This window comes from Clytia hemisphaerica, unplaced genomic scaffold (genome assembly GCF_902728285.1).
Source record: "Clytia hemisphaerica strain Z4C2 unplaced genomic scaffold, Clytia hemisphaerica genome assembly, whole genome shotgun sequence".
In the NCBI taxonomy this organism is placed as follows: domain Eukaryota; kingdom Metazoa; phylum Cnidaria; class Hydrozoa; order Leptothecata; family Clytiidae; genus Clytia; species Clytia hemisphaerica.
Genome location: NW_027104506.1, coordinates 483,889 through 505,278, shown reverse-complemented (window position 1 = coordinate 505,278; position 21,390 = coordinate 483,889). Strand labels below are relative to the sequence as shown.

Sequence of the window (21,390 nt, the reverse complement as noted above, 5' to 3'; positions counted from 1 at the left end):
AAAAAAAATCAAGACATTTTCTATAGAAGATTTTTTCGATTGATTCGAATGCATCCATGCATGAAACTGTTAATTGTACTAATTGTATTCAATTATGTATCTCTGCTAAAAATAAATCACGTTCGAATTACAAAATTGCCTTTCGTCGGTAATTGAGCGTTCTGCAAAATAAATAAAAAATCACAAAAGACAAATGAAAAAAGATCTGCTTTTTCTGACCCTCAGTGTAATAAAGGCTCGGAGACACGAGAAGATTTTTTCGCGTTGGTGCAATGCAACATGCTCCATCCAACCAACCTGAAACGCTTCCTCGTGACTCCACGGCCCCATAGAATGTTATAGTAAAGGACTTCAGGTAGTAAATATACTAGCCAACTTAGTGAGTTAAAATTTTCTCTCAGTAATATCTTTAATATCTTTCTTAAGCAAATAAAATTAAAGTATGTCGGCTACAGATTACAGTAATAACTTGATTTTGATCCCATCAAAGTTACGTCACCGTGACGTCAACAACCTGTTTATCGCTACCGGTTGAATTGACGATGTTGCATTCATATTTTCCGCCATCTTGAGTCGTCATTGACGATACAATAACAGAGATGCCATTATAGTTCAGATCAAGATCGTATAAATGCTCAACACGGTTGTTAGATGGTAAGTCACCTAGAAAGAAAGGATTAAAGATATTCTTTTACACCCCTGTGTCACAGACCCGTTGGCACCCCAGCCCCACTAGAAAATTAAGCAAAAATTTCGTCCCCGGTGGGAAAATGCCCTTGAATTTCAGCCCCACTGGAAAATTGACCTTGATTTCATCCCCACTCGAAATTCCATGTTTAAAAATTGCACTCCAAAACCATCCCCACTGGGTTTTTTAACCTTGGAACAATAGAATTTCTATCCCCACTGAGTAAAAAAAGCCCCACGGAGCTGTAAGACAGGGGTGTTTTTTTTATGATGTAGAAAAATTCTTTTAGCGTGGGCGTGGCCGCCAATGCGCCATCAATGCCAGGGGAACATTGTACCATTCAGTGAGATTACCATAAGTTACTAACCTTAAGACAAACATTTTAGCGAAAAAAAAGACCAAGGCTCGTATTAAAATCACATAAGCTCACGAAATATCGCATGACTTTAAGGTGGTCGTTAACACTTCTGAGATAGCATCATCTTTTTTGGGTCGATTTTCAATTTATGGTTCAAATTAAAGTTTGAACCTTACTGAACAATATCCCGAAGTTTTATTTGATATAAAGAAGAGGAAAGTGGAAAAATTTAGCTCTTTAGACACCTACCTGAGCAGATCTTGCGGTCCGCCCTAAACGCCCACCCTGCCGCCCGTCACGAAAACCGCAATATTTGCTCTTCTGGTCCTTGGAGCGACTCCAAATTTTTACCGTCGCTACTTAGAGCCACAAAGGACATTTCCGGAAAATTTTACACCGGTACTGTTAATAGTTCCGCATTTATGACAACCAAAACAAACCCGCCATCTTGAATCTTGTCAAATTTCAAGTGTGGTTTTTTGGTAAAGGGAATAACTGTTTCATGGCTTATTTTCTTGTAGTAAGTGATGGTTTAATGCTTCCATTTTATATAAAGAGCTTCTCAAAACTCCAAGGAACATTTTTACTTGATAATCTTTCTAATTTCCTCCCCATTGGGATCAAATTTCAGCGCCACAAATGTGTGACAGGTACGTGAAACGTTTCTTCTGTTTTCTCTCTCTTTTTAAGTTATTTAATTGATAATTTACTTTTATAAACGTCCATAATATATTCCTGAAACTATCCATACACCTTTAGTTGGGTTTTGATAGTGATATAGTTGATTTTGGTGCATTTCGAGGTTTTCGCAAAAGTGAAAGTGAAAGTGCTCTTTACTAGACTTGAGCGCAGCTTGTATTTCAAGTAACGGGGATGGAAATTTGCTTTTCTACAATAAAATGTGTGTTACTTTAACCAATGAAAAGGTTAGGGAATACTTTTCAATCACTTTTCACCAACTTTTAGCTTTTTCGCAGGCAAAAGTAAGGTTTACGCAACTTTTTTGCATGTTTGCGGTAAATCTCAGGGTTCCAGTCGAAGCCATGAATTTGCTGACACATGCAAAAAAAATGGCTTTACTTTCTTTCTTATATTGAAAATTGGATTAGTGCATCAAGTTCAACTGAAATATGTCAAAAATCCCATATTAAAAGCTTTTTTTTCCTCTTTTTACAGCAATAAATAGTTTTAAGGCCAGTTTACGCAAAACAGCAAAACCGGGGGTTTTTGATCTCTTGGCGGAAATATCTCAGGATTGGATGGTCCGATTGGCATGAAATTTTCAACACAACTTCCCCTCATGGAAAGGTGTGATCTGAGTGAAAGAGTTTAAAAAAGAAATGTTTTGTTGATTTTATAATTATAAAAAACAGTTTTTTGGGTTTTTACCCCCTGATTTTATTTTTTTCAAATTTTTTTTTCACTCAGATCACAGAAGGTCACTAGGGTAACATAACTGCCAAATATCAAAAGCTAACTCCTTCTGGTTGCTGAGATTTTTCTGCCAAGAGATTTTCGAATCTATTTTTAGAAGTGACGTCATGACCCCCGTCTTTGATATATTTAATTATTTTTTCTATTTTTAGAACAACATAATAATGAAGTACCATCATACAAAGTTTCAACAATATATCATTTATACATTTTGAGATATTTCAATTTGAATATTTTTTGACATTTTCAAAAAGTTTGTTAACGACCACCTTAAGGAGAAACAGAACCTTCTAGTTTGGTTATAAGTGATGTAAATGGGGGTCCCAAAGAATATGTCTACTTAAAGAGACCTTTGAAAATTATTTTTAAGGATCAAAACAATTTCAAATCACCCTCAGACACGATTTTTAGTCATTTTGAGCAATTTGGAGTCCTTAAACAAATTTAGAAAATTTTACTTTAACTTAAATTTTTGTTAATAATAAGTAAGTTTTCAAAGTTTTGAATTGTTAAAGTGTTGAAATTTCAGGAAGGAAGGATTTTATGACACCCCTTCTCGAAAGAACCGGTAGGATTGTTCAGCCATAAAAACTGTTTTGTCCAGTTTTTGCGTTTTTTGATGCTCAATATCTCGAATTAGGTACTGAAATCACCTATACTCGCAATATATCTCTAATTTTAATTTTTGAGAGCTTTCCAAAAATATACAAGTCTCCGTTTTGTCAAGCTAAAATTTTCATTAATTTTTGTCCCTATGACTTTTGCCTGAGACCGTCATATTTATCCGATAATCACACCAAAGTGTCCGAAAAAAAATTGGAACCTTAGTTATTTTGATTCCCCTTAGCTTTCCAAAAATGTATAACAAGTGCTTTGACCGAAACAATCGAGCAACCTCAAAAAAGAAAACAAATTTCCCCCTACTACGGGGACAAAAATGGGGTATAATCAATGAAGTATAAGCCCGAAGGGCTAGAATTGAATCTCTAACATTTCTCAGGCAAGAAAAAGTGAAGCCTTTCAATATGCACCGTATTTTCGATGATGGATTGAATCTAACAATTCTTTTGTTTTCGAGTGATATTTTTTCGAAATTTAGCGGTAAATTTAAGTTTCAATCTACCATTTGTGTAAAAACCAGGCGGGCCGCGCAACTTTGGTAGGATTTGTTGGCTTCAAATCCTACCAAGGAGATTCGATTCTAGCCCTATACTTCATTGGGTATAATACTCCACTTAAAACTATTTTTTTGGTCAATTTTCCTACCAGGTCTGTGAAAAGGGGGATGTGTTATGGCGGACAAGGTTATGGTATTCAATATCCGTGTCTAGATATGATAGATAAATAGTTAGAAATAATTGATATACCTCTGTTAGGGTAGTATAAAGTAAATAGCCCAGCTCAGTTATCTAGGACTTTTATCGGAACACTGGAAGGGGCAAGGATTCGATCCGCGAACCCCTGGTATTAAACGTTGACGTCTTTGACCACTTGATCATCGCTCCTCCAAGATATTCAACAAACTTACCTCCGTCTTTGGTCCAGTAAGCTTTGGGTGTCGGCAATCCTTCGAAGAAACAAGCCAGCCTCATTTCCTGGTTTCGTCTCACCGACAATTTCTTACCAGGCAAAACACCAGTGATTTTCGTTGATTCTAGAATATTCATTAAACCCTTTTAACTCTTTCAGAACGGTCCCAGCTAATTTCGTTCCATTTGGAACGATACTTTTCGGCTGCCGTAACTTTTTTTGAGGACCTAATTTCAAAATCCCGACACGCTAAAAAGATAGAGCATAAAAAGAGCTTTCCAACGAACCCAAACATGACCTATTAAGATTGCTCCCAAACTGAAATAATTGCATCTGAAGTTGGAACTTCTGAAAAACGAAAAAAATCGATTTTTTTATTTTCGTTGCCCTGAAAGAGTTAAATGTTAAAGATTTTTCATTCACCATCATCCATCAAATTTCTCGTCAATACACGTTTTTAAACTTTTTGAAACATTCGGATGTTCTAAACGTTCTTAAAGTGTTCTTATTATTTCAGCACTCGATGAGTATTTTTTTCCGAAGAAATCAGGTGTTTTAAAGTCTGCAAAGCCTTAAAATGTTTTTAACTTTTTCTTAAAATTTTGGTTTATCCACCGCAAGTTTTTTGGATGATGGTGCAGAAAATTTCATTGAATTATGAATCAACCCACATCGAATAGTGCTATTATTAGGGTACCACTTTTCTAAAAATCTCGATCAAAGATGGCGGATATAGCTTGGTACAGGGTAGACTAGAGTCTACTTTTCTCTGAACTTTGCTTTTTGATATTTTTTATGATGCTGAGCCCAGCGAAGTAGACTAGGAGCATTTGGCGAGAAGTCGCCATTTTGAAGGAAAATATTAAAAATCCAAACTACAGAAAGACTACTTGAAGTTGAAAAATATTATTAAGAGTGAGCAAACAAACATTAATAACAGATTTACAAGCCCTTTTTTTCAAATAAATTATCTTCCAAAAACAACTAAAATCTGTCCGCCAAAGCAAAGGCATACTAACCATATACTACCGGGCTACTTAATCGCACCATCCAGTCTATAAAAAAAAGCTTCATAGGAACCCCTTGGCTAGGTGCAGGGTAAACAAAGGTTCGTAGTCTTTGATCCCTACCTGTACATTCAGATTCCAATGCAGTTCCTTCTTTATCTGTGGTCGATTGTCCAGGACAAACAGTACATTCTGTTGATCCATGGAGATACGAGAAAGTTCCCTTAGGACACAGTGAACATTTTTCGTTGGCAAGGTCTAATCCGGTGGATGAATAACTGCCGGGTGCGCACTTGCCTGAAAAGTAAAGAATTGGCATTTTCATATCAGTAGAATTGATTTTAATGGGGTTAATTTTCACGGAGATTTCGCGGTTGAGCTCATCCATGAAATTCTAAGATCTCGCGGGGACTTAATTTCGCGGATGACTCTATTGTGAGATAATCTTTTCACGATTTTGTGTTATTTTTGCTATTTTAATGCCAAACTATGTATGTTGGTCGTGAAATATCTGCGCTTCTTTGAATACATTGAATATGTTAAAAGTGGTCTTTCGTGGATGAGACCTTTTCAGATTTCCATTGGGACTTATTTTCGCGGATGACAACCAAAACCGAGAAATCTGCGAAAATTAACCCCATTTATAAAATACACAGATCCTTTATTAAAGGTTACATAGACGGAATACATGTTTTTTTCTTTTATAAGCATAACGTTTATAATCATATGCAGGCTCAGTTTTTGGTACCTAAACAATGGCTCTATTGTTTGAGAACAATAGAATGCTAAGCATAATGCGAGCCTGATGTAGGGGCAGACACTTGCTTATAAAAAAAAACATGTATTGCAAATTGAGATGGCAATATATTGCCGACACCTTAAAATATACTATGAACTAATTGTTTAGATTCTAAAACTGGTGGCTAACGCCCGGTGTTTTCAGGTGTTTCCGTGGAAAAGGTTACGTCATGAATATATAGGTTTTTTTTAAGAAACACACTTTTAAGAAATATGAGGCTCAGAATGCCTAAAAACTAAGAAACATCTAAGAAACATGCTGAAGCTGAGAATGAGACAATAACATTTTTTAATTCGTTTCTTTTTAAAGAATCCAATCAAAACAAATGCTTTTTCTTCTTTGCATTAAAGAAAACGCTGATTATGTCAAAAAGTTTAGAAATATGTAAGAAACATTTAAGGCTCAAAAGGCCGATTTCTTAAGAAACATTGAGGCTGCTTGGTAAAACTAGTTTCTTAAAAAAGAACGTGCAACGAATTTGCCAACAACTAAAAAAGTAAAAAAGTAAAAAATCTTCAGTGTACTTACTATAACATTCTTTGATAGATTTTGATCCAGTCTTGGAGGTAGAATTTCCCAAGGGACAAGTCTCACACGTGCTCATACCATGGTCATCCTGGTATTCGCCCACAATGCATTGTTTGCATGTTCGCGTTGCATTATTCCAGAAAGTTCCAGATGGACACATGGCTAAGAGAGCAGATATAGAACAAATAGTTGATCAGAAATTTGAATTAGACATTTTTTCTAAAATATCTTATAGCCCCTAAAATTAATTGCTGCATCATGAAAAAAACTTGCAATCATGAACAAAAGGTTTGTAGACTTCTGCAATATTTGCAAAATACTTCAATATCGATCAAAAACAAGTTCCCAAGAGGTTTAAATTCTTTCAAAGTCACCCACTGCAGTCTAACCACAAGGGCTTGATTAACTGGCTTACACCAGTTCTCAACTTCAGTTGAGCTACAATCTGACAATGTCTGTGTGTCTGTCTGTCTGTCACAAAAGCTTTAGGGCAGCCTGGAGACTTCAAAAATGCTTGGATTTGACTGAAATTTGGCACACTTGTTTCTTGGGTGAATATCTGGGGGTGTTTTTTTCATTTTTTTTTAATTTTGATTTTTGGGGCCTGGGGACGAGTTTTTCGCCAAAACGAGGCTAAAACTTTGGGGCAGCCTGGAGACTTAAAAAATGGTCATATTTAGCTGAAATTTGGCACACTTGTTCCTTGGGTGAATATCTGGGGGTATTTTTTTCACTTTTCAAAAATTTGATTTTTGGGGCCTGGGGACAAGTTTTTCACCAAAACGAGGCTAAAACTTTGGGGCAGCCTGGAAACTTCAAAAATTGTCGTATTTAGCTGAAATTTGGCACAAGTCCTTGAGTGAATATCTGGAAGCGCTTTTTTTCATTTTTCAAAAATCTTTATTTTTGGGGCCTGGGAACGAGTTTTCCGCCAAACGAGGCTAAAACTTTAGAGCAGAGCCTACACGCCTCAAAAATGGTTGGATTTGACTGAAATTTGGCACACTTGTTCCTTGGGTGAATATCTGGGGGTCTACAATTGGGCCTATGAATAATTTGAAGCCACTGAAGTTGAGCCCAGTGCGTTGCGCACGTTCGACTATATCAAAACGCTGATTTTTTGCTTGTGGTTCCCTCAAAAGCAATTCAAAAGCAATGTAACGGCTTCAAATGTGTTTTTCTTAACTTCCCTCCCCTTTCAGACACATTGAAGAGTCATTTTGCACTCTTTCTCATCATTTTTTTACGGCTGAAATTTCATTTGTCTACAACCTTTTGTCCATGATTGTGCGTTGCATTATTCCAGAAGGTTCCAGATGGACACATGGCTAAGACTTTAATGGGATAAACTTTCGCGGGGATTAAATTTTGCGGATGAGGAGTTCCCTGATTTTTCGCGTAGTTTCGTGGATCAGGATTAAATCTAATTTTTCTAACGTGATTCCAAATTTTGCAAAGACGGGGTAGCAAACAGCACTTCTCTCAAAATTATGATATGGTAGTGTGCAAAAATTCGAAACATAACGAAGAGATTTTCTTCAAAGCGGGGTTTGAGCAGTCTCTGTTTTGCGGGACGAAAAAACCACGACAGAAATTCAAAATTTTCGCGTAAGTTTTTCCCACTATGAGAATTTTGAAAATAATTTTTTTTAATTTCTTTATTGCCCCGTAAACATCCTTCTTCTACCTTAAGGGAAGAAATTTTCGTGGGAATTAAATTTCGCGGTTGGTCAAATTATATTTTTTCGCGGGAACTTAATTTCGCGGTTCATCAATTTTCAAAAAATTCGCGGGAATTTAATTTCGCGGTTGCAAGATATTTTTGACCAAAAACGTTATTAAATGAGCAAAAAACCTGTTTTAAGGCTTGAAATAGTAAGAATTTGGGGGAATGCGTGAAATAAATTAAATTTCGCGGGAATTTAATTTCGCGGATTGACGATTTTGTAAAATTTCGCGGGAACTTAATTTCGCGGTTTTAGGCAAAATCCGCGAAAACCGCGAAATTTCGTTCCCGTGAAAATTTCTTCCCTTAAGGTAATTTCGACACCCTTCTTTAGAGATATATGAATGTCGGAATTGCTGATGTAAACTATTTTTCTTTACTTAGCGATAAGAGAGGAAAAAATCGTTTGTCTATAAGTGATTCTGACCTTCCCATTATTCCTATCTCTAAAAAGGGTGTCGAGATTAGATGAGGGATGTCGGCATTAGACCAACTTACGGTAATTATCTTAAAATACGTAGACTTACCACAGAAGTAAGTTTTACCCATCCAGAAATCGTCAAAGATTTTCCTTTCGTACCCTTCAGAACATTGATCTGTAGCTTGTCTCAAGTTGTATGAAGCTATAAGAAAAATTGAATAGGCTCTTTCAGAAAAATTTTTGTACATGGGGGGGGGGTGGAGAATATATTGGATACTTTGTTTGGGGGTAGTGAAAAATCTGCCTTGTTTTGGGGGCAAATTTGCTCTGTTTAAGGGTAATTATTAATGTCCGGGCGGGGGTCTATTGATGCTTTTCCGGGGTGAGATCTGTTCTGTCCGGGGGGGTCAAAATTCACAATGTCAGGGAGATAAATTTCCAAAAAATGTCCTCCACCTTCCATATTCAAATATTTTCTGGAAGATCCCAATGTGAGGGGAATAAAGTTCACTGTGAAAGCATGATTATCTATCTTAAGGACTCCATACACTACACAATATATTGTCAGGCAATATATTGATGATATATTGCTGAGTGCCGGCAATATCTTGAAAAGGTGTCCATAATATATGGTAACTCGACCTTAAGCAAACAAAAGTTACATGCTCGTTGCATTTAAAATACAGGGAGAATCTTGAGTAGTGAGTTAAATCTATTTTTGGTTTGTTCTGAATGATAAGTTTTTGTTAAGGAATAGTGATGCTTTTGATCTAAGATTTTGTTAGCTATTGATGATATTCATGACGTAATGTTTTAGACGGAAGCACCTAAAATAGACCGGACGTTTACCACTCATGTTGGATGTAAACAATAAATGAAACCCGATGATGGGAGAAGAATCTCTCAAAACGTAGTCAAACGTAAATGGACTTTTCCAGAAAAAGTCCGTGTCCCCTCTGTTGAGGATATCAGATATCCAGGGGGGTTAACGATTTTTGTTCAAAAGTGGATATCCAGGGGGTTAAATATCTACAAGGGACCGGACATCCGGGGAGTAAAGTGTCTTTTCAAGTAAAAAATACGATATCCAGGGGTAAGCATCTTTATAAAAGAGGATATCCAGGGGGTTTGATATCCTCAACAGTGGGGGTAAATTCTTTTCTGGGAAAGCCCAATATTGTGATTCAATTTCAACATGAATACTACTGGGTCGATAGACTCCAACTTATTAAGACCATGCTTTGTTCCGTTTTGCTCCGATATAATTTTAGTTACGGGTCGAGTGCGTTCATTTTGGTTTCGGAACGTTTCGGAGCAAGAAAACGGAGCAGTCTCAATCCGATGAAAAAAGTGGAGCGAAACCGTTTCAATCTGTTTTGCTTTGTAACGTCTTCTTTTTTTTGACGTTTCGAAGTTTGTTCACACTTGTTTCGGAACCGTTTCATTTCGGAACGGAACGGAGCCGTAACGTCTGAACATGGTCTAAGATTAAACAATAAAACTGGTGGCAACGCCTAGACTTTATTACACTTCCGTAAAAAACATTACGTCATGAATATCATGAATTGAAGTATAAACATGTAAGCTGGGTGTCCACTGAATAAAAATAAGTTCGTAATTAAAAATCTATTGTTCTTTTTAAACGACAAAGAGCGCGGTCACACCAAAATATAAGTTTAGCTAATGCTAAAAAGGAATCACCATTTTTGCTTATTTTAAGCGGCGCGTCGGAAAACTTCAATCAGCATTTCTGATAAGTCTAAAAATTTGTGTGGATAAAAATTCATTCATTCCTCTTGTGTGGGAAAAATCGTCTGAGACGAGTAGTTTGTAAAATGTGATCTGTGGAGGAGATCCTATTTATTGAAACATGAATGGAAAGTACACTCCTCCATAATGCTCATTTTCTAAATTGCTCGTCTCAGACAAATTAATCGTCTCAGTATAAATAGAACTATTTTGGCAATTTATTTTCCAGTGGACAGGCAGCTGTACTGTACTTACAGACACAATCAGGTAGTGAGTGATCAATGAAAGTTGCTTCGATTCGATACCGTCCACCAACACACATCACCATGTTACTCATCGGGTTGAAGTTACCGAATAACGCCTTCCCTGCTTTACATTGTACACCGTATGATTGTCGGGGTGAATACGGTGTGATCATGTGATCCGGGTTGGTGGATGTCAATTCGGGACAGTATTTAGCTGAAAATAATTGTAAAAATCTGTCTTAAACGTATGTGGACATTTTATTTTTTTAACAATCTCTCACTCAGCACCCACTTAATGCTATGTTAAATTGTTATACACTGTTGGAAAGATATTTTAGAGAAGAGTATCAAAGAAGTATCAAGAGGATTGAAAGACTGTTATAAAATTCAAAAAAAATGAAGATGAAAAAAATGAGGAATAATTCTTCTTCTCCTTTTTTCATATTTTATTTTTTTCTTCAATTTTCGACTTTTATAAATGTCCTCAATCTTTTAAATTATGTTTCTCAAGATTATCTTTCCAACTATCCAACATAACATGCGTAGGAAATAAAAGAACAGAAATTGTTGAAAAAGTAAAATGTTCACATATTTTTGAGGCAGATTTCAGAGTTTTCATGGAACGTTTCCAAATAAATTCATGATATGCACCACTGGAGAGTCTTCTGAGAAATTTCAAAAAGTTCAACCCAATACTAGTACATCACTTAAACAATAGAAAAAGTGACGTATTGGGTTGAACTTTTTGAAAATTCTTGGAAGACTCTCCAGTGTCCAGTGTTGCATATCATGAATAGGACATTCATTCGATTTTCAAAAATCAGAAAACCAGTTCAGAATAAAACGCGAACTTTCAAATTATTATTTATCCGATATTCCGATGGTGGATTGGCGGCCGCCCACGCTAAAGCTCTAAAGGGGCGGGCCAATCTCCCATTGGAGAGGAATGATAGTCGGCCTTTGATGTGCCGCATCCTCAGTCGGGTTCAATAGCCCTTTCCCGTAAAGCTAAAAATATTTTGGTTCGACCCGCCAATCCCCGAAAACGAGGGCTGGGTTACCAGACCTCCCGCTGCAAAATTCTTGACGCGGTCTCGCAAAATTCCATCATCTAAACCTTCCAGATGTTGAAAACTTTCCCGACCTTCAGAGCTTGAGCGTGTCGGATGAAAATTTCTGCATCTGGGTGCCAGATAAAATTAATACTGATCTGCTCAGTAAGTTACGGTAAAATTTAAACCGCGACGTGTATTTAACCCAGCTGGCACACAACGTTATTTTAACGTTCAAATAACGTTATATGGACGTTATTAATGGTACATGGACGTTGTTTTGACGTTGTGTGCCATCTGGGAATACTGAAAACAACAGAAAACTCACTTTTAACAGTCACTCTGAAGCTACATCTAGCCTGATTGCCAGCAACATCAGTTGCCAAATACAAAATAGTCATTTCTTCACCAGGATACCAGGCTTGTCCGGGTTTGCGTTGCGGTCTCATGATTCTCCGAACACCAACATTATCGGTGAATTTTGGTTCTGTCCATGTTATGATGGTACTTAGTTTGGATGTTGTCTGAACGTTGATGTCGGTTGGACAGTTCTGTACAGTTGGTGGTGTTTTATCTGTTGTAGAAATGTTATGTGTTATGTGTCATTAAAGGGGAACTCAACAAATTTGTCATTTTCATTTTTTTCCTGATTTTTGGTAATATCATTAAGTACCGTACATCCTGTGCCCAAGTTCAGGAGTTGCCATAAAGCCATTATGGTAATAACCGGGAGGGCACATTGCTATACTTTGTAATATTATTAAGTATAAAAATGAGAAAGAAAGTATTAAAGTCCGATATAAGTTCATTTTAGTAGAGGGGAGCCTCTTTTTAAAAGCTCATCAAACAAATTTTTAGAGTGAAAGGAGAGTTGCAACCTTGAAATTTTGAAATTTATCGTTGAAACAAACCATTTCAGGATGGAAACGAAAAAATCCAAAATTTGTTGAGTTAAGAAAATTTGGCAGATTTGGTGAATTATGCCAGAGTCTGCCAAATAAAGTTCCCGCCAAATTTAAAATATTGTATTCATTCCACAAATGTGTGCTATTTCATGTCTTAACTTAAATTAAGCAGTTTGATTTTCCCGCTTCTTACCTTTAATATCAACAAAATACGAGCAAGAAACAGTCTCCCCAGTAACATGATTAGCGACATACGAGACCAAAGTTTTCCCGAATCGGAATTTGTAATCCGGTCCCACATTATCGGGATACGTAACGATTGATGATGAGTTGACGTTTGTTTGCGGAAGTCGGAATTTGGAGGCCAGGCTCATTGAGTTGCTGTTATCAGGGAGTACAGCTTGCACGTCTGTTGGGCAATTTATGTACGGTGGCTCGACAACTAAAAAACAACGTTGAATTTAAGCGAAAACTTTTTACGTAGACACGTATGCTTTGTCGCGGCGAATTGATTACCATTACATCCAATTTTTTTTTTTTTTGCACAATACTGCCATAAAGGCTGGTCTTCACTTTCGCGCAACATGAGTGAAATTTTTTTGGCGTTTTTGTAAGGTCATTGGTCGGTTGAAAAATGAGCTAATTCCATTGGTCGAAATTGACGTAACGGATGAAAAAAGTAGAATTTCTCTCAACTTTTTTTTTTGTTCGCGCAAAACGTTTTTATGACGTAATCTTTACTTCAGGCAAAAAAGGTTAAGAAAAGAACTGTCACCCATTCCGCGTGAAAGTGGACACCGACCTTAAGTAACGTAAATAAAGCCTGAGATACACGAGGGCGAGGTTGAAAAAAAAACACTAACCGATTGTGATTTAACTCAATCTAATGTTATCAAATAATTGTTCATAAATCATCAAATGCAATCGTCCTTGTTATGGTGTCTTGTTTGTTTGTTTTTTTCAAGTCAACTGTTTGTTTTTATTTAGTATTTTAATCCATTATTTAACCCCCGTCTTAATAAATTTAATATGGCGTTTTTGTAGCAAAATGACTACTTTAATGGGATAAACTCTCGCGAGGATTAAATTTCGCGGTTGGGCCTATCCACGGAAATCAAAAATTTCGCGGAGACTTAATTTCGCGGGTGGCACTATTGGGTGACAATATTTTCACAATTTTGTGACTTTTACTGTCAAATCATGCATGTTGGTTGTTAAAATACACATTATTTGCGCCTCTTTGATGCAAGTAACCATTCAAATAGTATTTGAATCAACGGATCCTGCACTAATGTACTTCCCATAAGTAATACGCACTTGATTATACACAAATAGTATTTATTTGACATGTTTTGAGTTTTGTTTAGAAATATTTCGCGGATGAGACCCATTCAAATTTCCATTGGGACTTAATTTCGCGGATTTTCGCGAATGACACCCAAATCCGCGAAATTCAATCCCCGCGAAAAGTTTATCCCATTAAAGTATATATTTATTGTTTTCTTTATCCTAACTCTAACAGAGAAGTAAGGTAAGTAAGTTTGCTACCGCAGTCGAGGGCTCCCGAAGGCTCCCTTTTCTCTAGCTGTCTACCCGAAGGTAGGGGAGGGCGCTACTCCTTTCCTTGGATTTCTCCACTCACCCTTGATCCGTCTCTTTAATTGCCGAGTATTCAAGCAGAGAGGCATCAAATACCATTTTGGGAATCTTTGGTATGACCCAGCTGGGGATCGAACCCACAACCTTGCGCACCGTAGCTGGATGATCTACCTTCATGCTACGGCCTTCTAACAGAAGGTAGGTGAGGGCGCCACTAGTTCTCCCTGGATTTCTCCACTTACCCTTGACCCTTCCCTTAATTACTGAGCATCAAGCAGAGAGGCAACAAGCACTATTTTGTGCTCAGTAAGAAGTCTTTGGTATGACTCGGCCAGGGGATTGAACCTACGACCTTGCGCACCGTAACTGGATGCTACGGCCGCTATAAACAACCCAGCTGGCACACGACGTTGTTTTAACGTTCATCTAACGTTATATGGACGTTGTGGACATTAAATGAACGTTGAAACGACTTACTCTTGACACATTCTAGAGCTCCGTTATTGTTTGACCATGACTTATCAGCTTGACAATATTTCGTTGGTGCGCCTCTCAACCGGTATCCATGGCGACAATACGCTACACACCGCTGACCGAACTCGTTGTAACCACGCTGATCGTCATGACAACGGGCCGGTACCAGACCTCCGTTGATCGGACGCTGAAGGGTGGGACATTTGACAGCTGTAGGTAAAAATGAAAAGCTAATTTTAGATGAATTTCTAAACCTTATAACTTGAGAGTGAACAATGTATGTAAGAAGAAATTCATATAATTTCTGTCCAACTATCCATCTTCTTTCAGGAGATTGGGTGACAGAGCAGGTGCATGCATTTCGTCCTTATTGGGATTCTTCAGTAAGTTTGTATTTCTTTTTAACGATGAAAAATTAGTCACTGAGGGGGCAATATAAAAATAATATAAATTGAAGTCCATTCGCTCAAGAGTGTGAACTCATTTTTGCTACAATGTGTAGAAACCAAGCCAGTGTAATTAGACCAATTTTCATGAGATTGGTTTCAACATAATAACAAGAAAGTGTGCACGCTTCAAGCGAATGGACTTTAGACATTTAGTCTATCACGACCTTAATAATAAGTTTGGCTTAGAGGGGGTTAAAAACATATACTTACGGTGGCAATTTGGTGTACCATGATCCCATGTACCGTCAATGCGACACGACAATGTTTGAGCACCCACATTGGTCTTTAATTCGAATCCTTTAGAACATTCGAATTTACACGTGCTCCCCACTGCAATGTTTTCATATTTCTTTGAACACGTGGCTGGTGTCACGTGACCATGATATGGAGCTTCAAGCACTGGACAATAGAGCTCTGAACGCGAAAATGATTGAATAAAATGTTAGAAAATACAGTAATCGCACACTATCTTAATTATCAAATTTAAGACAACTTCAAAACATAAAATTGGACGCTTATCAGTTATTAGCGAGTTTATGTATCGAGATAAAGTGAGGGGGACGGTATAAAGCAAAGTTGACATGTCTCCAAAATCAACGTCCACTTTGCTTTGTATCGATTTCACTTACCGTCGCCCTCGATATCCTCCGATACATAAACTCGGTATTACCTTAAGGGAACTAATTTTTGCGTGAACTAAATTTTGCGGTTTTTGCGGATTTAGGCCTAAACCGTAAAATTAAGTCCCCGCAAAATTTTTCATATGCAAAAAACGAAGGTCGAATGATTCACAGTACGGCTCTAATTTTTTTCAAGTCAGAAATCCGCAAAATTAAGTTCCCGCAAATATTAAAAATTAAATCTTGAACTGCGAACCGCAAAAATTAGTTCCCGCAAAAAATAGTTCCCTTAAGGTATAATATGACAGAGGGAAAGGAAACTATTCGATTCTAAGTGAAAAATTGTTAACAGTAAGAGTTAATGACATTATAAAAATGAACCCACAAAAACTAAGCCATATGTTAAAAAATTGGACACATACTGTAACAGTTAATAAATGACAAGGGGAAGAACGAACGAACTCCAATTTAGACAGAAGTATGCGCGCATACAAGGTAGTCACAAGTATGCTAGATAACTAATTCAAACATAACAGACATATTAAGCAAAACCAATAAACAGTGCCGTAGCAGCTGGGAGGCAAGGGGGGCTAGCCCCCCCCCAATAATTTTTTTCAAAAATGGTTATTTTGCAAAATGCAAATTTTTCTTTTTTAATTTTGTTTTTTCTCGAAAGTATTTTGTTTTGGGTGCATTTTCAAGCAATCTAGAGCTCAAATTTTCAAAATCCCCCCCTCCCCTCAGCCTCGGACCAAACCATGGTGTCACTAAACTTCAGCCCCCTCAATATGAAAATGCTTCCTACGGCACTGATGAACGGAACAAATAATATACAAACTGATATTATTCCGCAACGATTCCGCAACACCATTATTATTGCATTAAATATAAACGACTCCACAAACAAACAAGATTGTTTCAACGTTCATCTAACGTTATATGGACGTTGTGAACATCAGATAAACGTTGAAACGATGTTGCATGTCAGCTAGGATGTTACCTTCGCATGATTTGCTATCTTCTCGGAGACGGAATCCAACCTTACACGAACAATAATGGCCACCTTGGTAGTCATGGCAATTGTGATCACATCCACCATTATTAGTCAAACATTCATTGATATCTTGAAAAAGGAAAGTGTGAAAAAAATTGAAGTCAGAAAAAAAGTAATCAAAGGACTATTCAGTAGCCCTTAAAAACAGTGTTTTCAGCCAGAAACAGCTGTTTTGTCCAGTTTTTGCGCTTTTGGAAGCTCAATATCAAACGACGTTGTGTGCCAGTTGAGAACATAGAATATACCTTATCGGGGAAAAAATGTCGGAGTTTTATTTAGTTGGGTTTTTTTTTCGTCGGGGAAAAATTTCGTCACCTAGAGGCATTTTCGTCACTTTTCCTCGACTAAACTGTGCAAAAGAATTGGTTTTTTTCACTAGCTCGAAAATAGATCTTGTAATTCGACGTTTAAAGCACTAATTTCGGTAAATAAAGGTGTAAGAAAATTAGATTTGAATTTTGGTTGCGGTATAAAATTTGAGGTAAACAAGTTTTAGTCAGGTGATAAAATGTCGGGGAAATATTTCGTCGGGGAAATATTTCGTCACTTTCCTCCCGACATTTTTTCCCCGATAAGGTACAAGGTTTACCTTGGCATCCATAAGGATTGTTTGGTTTTCGTTCAAAGCCCTTTCTACACGTGCACATGTATCCACCAAGGGTGTTATTACACATCTGTTCACAACCTCCATTCCCTGATCCGCACTCGTTCAAATCTGTAAAATGTAAATGGAGCCTTATTACTTCTGGTGCTTACGTACGACGTGTGCAACTTACCATATGTCACTTGAAGATATCATTGTTATCATTATTATATTATTAATTTACTATCAACATTATATCAACTTTATTACTCTAAGTTTCCAAATAAACAGGGGGTCGAATAAACGAACAACCCCCCCCCCCGGGTTGGAAAATTTTCGAGATTTTAATAAACGGGGGGGAGTCCGTTTATTTGGAGCCTAAGAGTATATTTTTATTAAAGTGTCACCATCGAGAATATATCTTCTGCTATATTCACAGGTGTGACCCATATGAATAGTTAATACGATCATCCATATATAGAGTTTTTTTATTTTTTGTTAAGTTACATAATTTCAGCCATTATGGAAGCAAACGTTCCATTTGTGTAAGAGATCACCTCTACATATTCGAACGTTTGCTTCCATGATGGCGGAAGTTACGTAACTTAACATGCCAACATGAAAAACATTCCCGATAACTTACCGACACACTCAGTCAAACTGTTATCAGCAAGAATATATCCTCTATTACAACCACAGTAGAATCCACTGGGATTGTTATGCAATGAGTTTGTTTGTCCCGTATTGTTTCCCGATCAACCATTTGTATCCCGAAAAAAGTAACCCGATTTTCCCGATAACTTACCGACACACTCAGTCAAACTGTTATCAGCAAGAATATATCCTCTATTGCAACCACAGTAGAATCCACCAGGGTAGTTAATGCAACAAACTTGTTTCTATGGAATGGTTCCCCGATCAACCATTTGATTCCCGAAAAAAGTAACCCAATTTCCCCGATAACTTACCAATACACTCCGTCAAACTGTTATCAGCAAGAATATATCCTCTATTGCAATGAGCTTGTTCTATCGAATGGTTCCCCGATCAACCATTTGTATCCCGAAGAAAGTAACCCGATTTCCCCGATAACTTACCAACACACTCAGTCAAACTGCTATCAGCAAGAATATATCATCTATTGCAACCACAGTAAGAACCACCAGGGTAGTTAATGCAACGAGCTTGTTTCTACCGAATGGTTCCCCGATAAACGATCTGCATCCCGAAAAAGGAAACTCAATTTTCCCGATAACTTACCAACACACTCAGTCAAACTGTTATCAGCAAGAATATATCCTCTATTGCAACCACAGTAGAATCCACCAGGGTAGTTAATGCAACGAGCTTGTTTGTCAACTCTGCAACCTCCATTGTTCGATAAACATTCATTGATGTCTGAAAACGAAAGCGAAAGTTAAAAATGAACGAATTTAAAGGTTAATTTATCGGATTCAGGTAAGTACAAAAAAAAACCCAGCTGACACAAAACGTTGTTTCAACGTCTATCTAACGTTCACAACATCCATATAACGTTAGATGAACGTTGAACAAACGTTGTGTGCAGCTTGGAAACTTTTCTAAAATAAAAATATTTGTCCGCTTTTTTGGGACAAACTGTTTTTGATAATAGATTGCTTTATGATATAGAAAAGAGGCGCGCCTCTAGGGGCCATCCACATAATAGTACGTACGCAGTGAAGGGGAGAGAAGGGGACTTCGCAAAAGTGTACGTCTATTGTCTAAATGACGTCATTTCTATTGTTCTCTGCGTACAAGGGGGGAAGGGGTAATCCAATATTTGGATAAATTTTGCGTACGTATTATATGGATGCACCCTATGCTGGGAAAGCAAAATAAATAAATTTTGAAAATGATGTGTCAGTCAATTGTAGGGTATGTATTTGTATATGTATTTTCAACAAAAGAAACCTCTATAGAGGTTTTTCATGTTTGGTTAAGTTACCTAATTTCCGCCATTATGAAAGCAAACGTTCGAATTTGTAGAGGTGATCCCTTACGCAATTCGAAAGTTTGCTTGGAGGTTGTTTGTGTTTTGTTAAGTTACGTAATTCCCGCCATTATGGAAGCAAACGTTCGAATTTGTAAAGGTGATCCCCTTACGCAAATCGAATGTTTGTGTTTTGTTAAGGGCTCTGACCATAGTGAATTTTTCATAATTGCCGTGTTTAAAATGTGTTTTCTGACTGATGTAACCAACAAAACTATAGCATGTTATACATTTTCTATTAGACAAACTATTCCGGAATCTGAAAATTCAAAAATTGCATTGAAAAAGTTTGATGAAGAAGAAAATGAAGACTTTTGCGAGGAAGAGTATTTCAACTTTGAAGAGCTTAGTTTCGGCGGAGAAAAAACATTTTGAAAAATTTTTCGCAGTAAATGGTGTATCTTTTACCGAACAATAAAAATTTTTGCGGAAAATTTTTGTAAATGCTTCTTTGTCTCGAAATCTTCAAAATAGTGGTTTTTCATCAATTTTTCATCTGGATTTTGCTTAAAAAACATTTTGACACATCTTTTTAGAAAAATTTTCCGCAAAATTTAAAATAGTTCAATTCTTTGCGGACAGTTTGAAAAAAGTTCGAAACAAAAAGGTTAATTACCCATTAAAACTTAGCACTTTTTATAAAAGAAGGTGATGCAACATATTATTAACGTCTTTTTAAAGTTCATAACGTCATTTTTGCAATCAAGTTCTTAATTACTCTTAAGGGATTTGATTAAAAAGCAATTTATAAAGGCAATTCTTTGTTAAAAGTGTTAAAGAATCTAAAACATAACTTTTATGTTTCAGATACTAAAATCAATTTTCTGACTATGGTCAGAGCCCTTAAGTTACCTAAATTCCGCCATTATGAAAGCAAACGTTCGAATTTGTAGAGGTGATCCCTTACGCAATTCGAAAGTTTGCTTGGAGGTTGTTTGTGTTTTGTTAAGTTACGTAATTCCCGCCATTATGAAAGCAAACGTTCGAATCTGTAGATGTGACCCCTTATGCAAATCGAACGTTTGCTTTCATAATGATAGCGAGCACCTCTCCAAAAATCGGGATTTTTCATCCCGTTTCCTAGTGAGTTCCACTTTGACGATTTTTGAAAAATGGAAGCCTTTCAAGTGTTTTGACGCAAATTTCATTTTTTAGCTACTGCAGGGACTTCGAAAATTAAAAATGACGTCAAAGAGTAGCAAAGTGGAATAGACGTTAATTGCGTAGAAAAAATGCGGGTGACGTCTAGTATAGGCTACCAATGACGGAACTTAAAAAACATGAAAAACCTCTATAACCTGCTATAACAAAAACCCGATTTCCCGATTAAGGACCCGTTTAAGGACCCGATTAAGGAACTGATAACTTACCAATACAGGACTTGCCATCATATGCCAGACTATATCCAGGTAGACAGCTACACGATGTCTCTCTTCCACATTTGTTGTGACAAAGATGTTCACAGCCACCGTTTTCAATTTGGCACCAATCAGCCATCGCACCTTTAATATGAAATTATGATACATTTGCTCTTCTACAATTCAATCTTCAAGGGGCTAACATATTTTTTTCGAATTAGAGAAAGATTCAAATTATGGAGTGTTTTTAAACTACTTTCTAGCTGAGAAGATAAATGCTTTATTTAGTTCGAATTACAGAAAGATTCGAATAAGAGAGAATTGACTGTATAAAAGTTAATGAAGTGACCGGTCACTGAAAACCTCTAATATGCTGATGGCAGAGCCGATCTAAACAAAACTCACGCACTAATAAAAAATATTAATGGCCTACGAAGGTCGTAAACACTGAAACATCGTCACAAACAACACCAGTAGTGTAAGATCCAAAAATTCACACCGAAACACCGACAAAAAATATCAAATCCGTTCCCCCATCGTATACACATTAAAACCCAACAAACTGTCAACAGAATATAGCATCGAAAAAACATCTTTCATATTCCTATGCCATGCGTTAGAACGCCAACGCCAACAAATTGTCAAGGGATGGGTGTCACAAAAAACTCATTCATAAGTCTAAATACTTAAAACTTTTACCTAATCTTGAAGCAACAACAACTTCACACATCGATAAAATTCCTTTGCCATACATTTGAACGCCAACAAATTCCCCAGGGATGGGGGTCACAAAAAACTCA

General features: G+C 37.0%; 2 protein-coding genes across 3 annotated transcripts in view; one reads left to right on the top strand and one right to left on the bottom strand.

Annotated features, from left to right (window-relative positions):
* LOC136821844 (uncharacterized) overlaps positions 1–21,390 on the top strand; it is a 386,618-nt gene that overhangs the window by 147,967 nt on the left and 217,261 nt on the right. The gene's annotated exons all lie outside the window — the stretch shown is intronic.
* On the bottom strand, positions 377–21,368 carry LOC136821890 (signal peptide, CUB and EGF-like domain-containing protein 3). 2 transcript variants are annotated; one of them, XM_067078134.1, is made up of 15 exons: positions 21,290–21,368; positions 20,603–20,734; positions 18,482–18,619; positions 17,228–17,353; positions 16,585–16,707; positions 15,175–15,378; positions 14,519–14,725; positions 12,636–12,884; positions 11,866–12,111; positions 10,496–10,699; positions 8,598–8,693; positions 6,345–6,506; positions 5,141–5,314; positions 4,009–4,134; positions 377–663 (listed from the first exon to the last, which is right to left on the bottom strand). In XM_067078134.1, the coding sequence occupies exons 1-15, from the start codon at positions 21,342–21,344 to the stop codon at positions 491–493; spliced, it is 2,415 nt and encodes an 804-aa protein (XP_066934235.1). In that variant the 5' UTR covers positions 21,345–21,368; the 3' UTR covers positions 377–490. The 2 variants fall into 2 exon arrangements, with proteins under 2 accessions (XP_066934235.1, XP_066934236.1); XM_067078135.1 differs by lacking the exons at positions 18,482–18,619; positions 20,603–20,734; positions 21,290–21,368 and adding an exon at positions 18,319–18,409.

Bases quoted from the DNA above. Each gene is read 5' to 3' on its own strand.
- LOC136821890 (XM_067078134.1), bottom strand. From the start codon at position 21,344: ATGTATGGCAAAGGAATTTTATCGATGTGTGAAGTTGTTGTTGCTTCA. The intron at 17,354-18,481 runs GTAAGTTATCGG...TACATTTTACAG, and splicing joins CAGTTTGACTGAGTGTGTTG to ATTTGAACGAGTGCGGATCA. The intron at 12,885-14,518 runs GTAAGTCGTTTC...GTTGTTTTTTAG, and splicing joins AGCTCTAGAATGTGTCAAGA to TTGTCGAGCCACCGTACATA.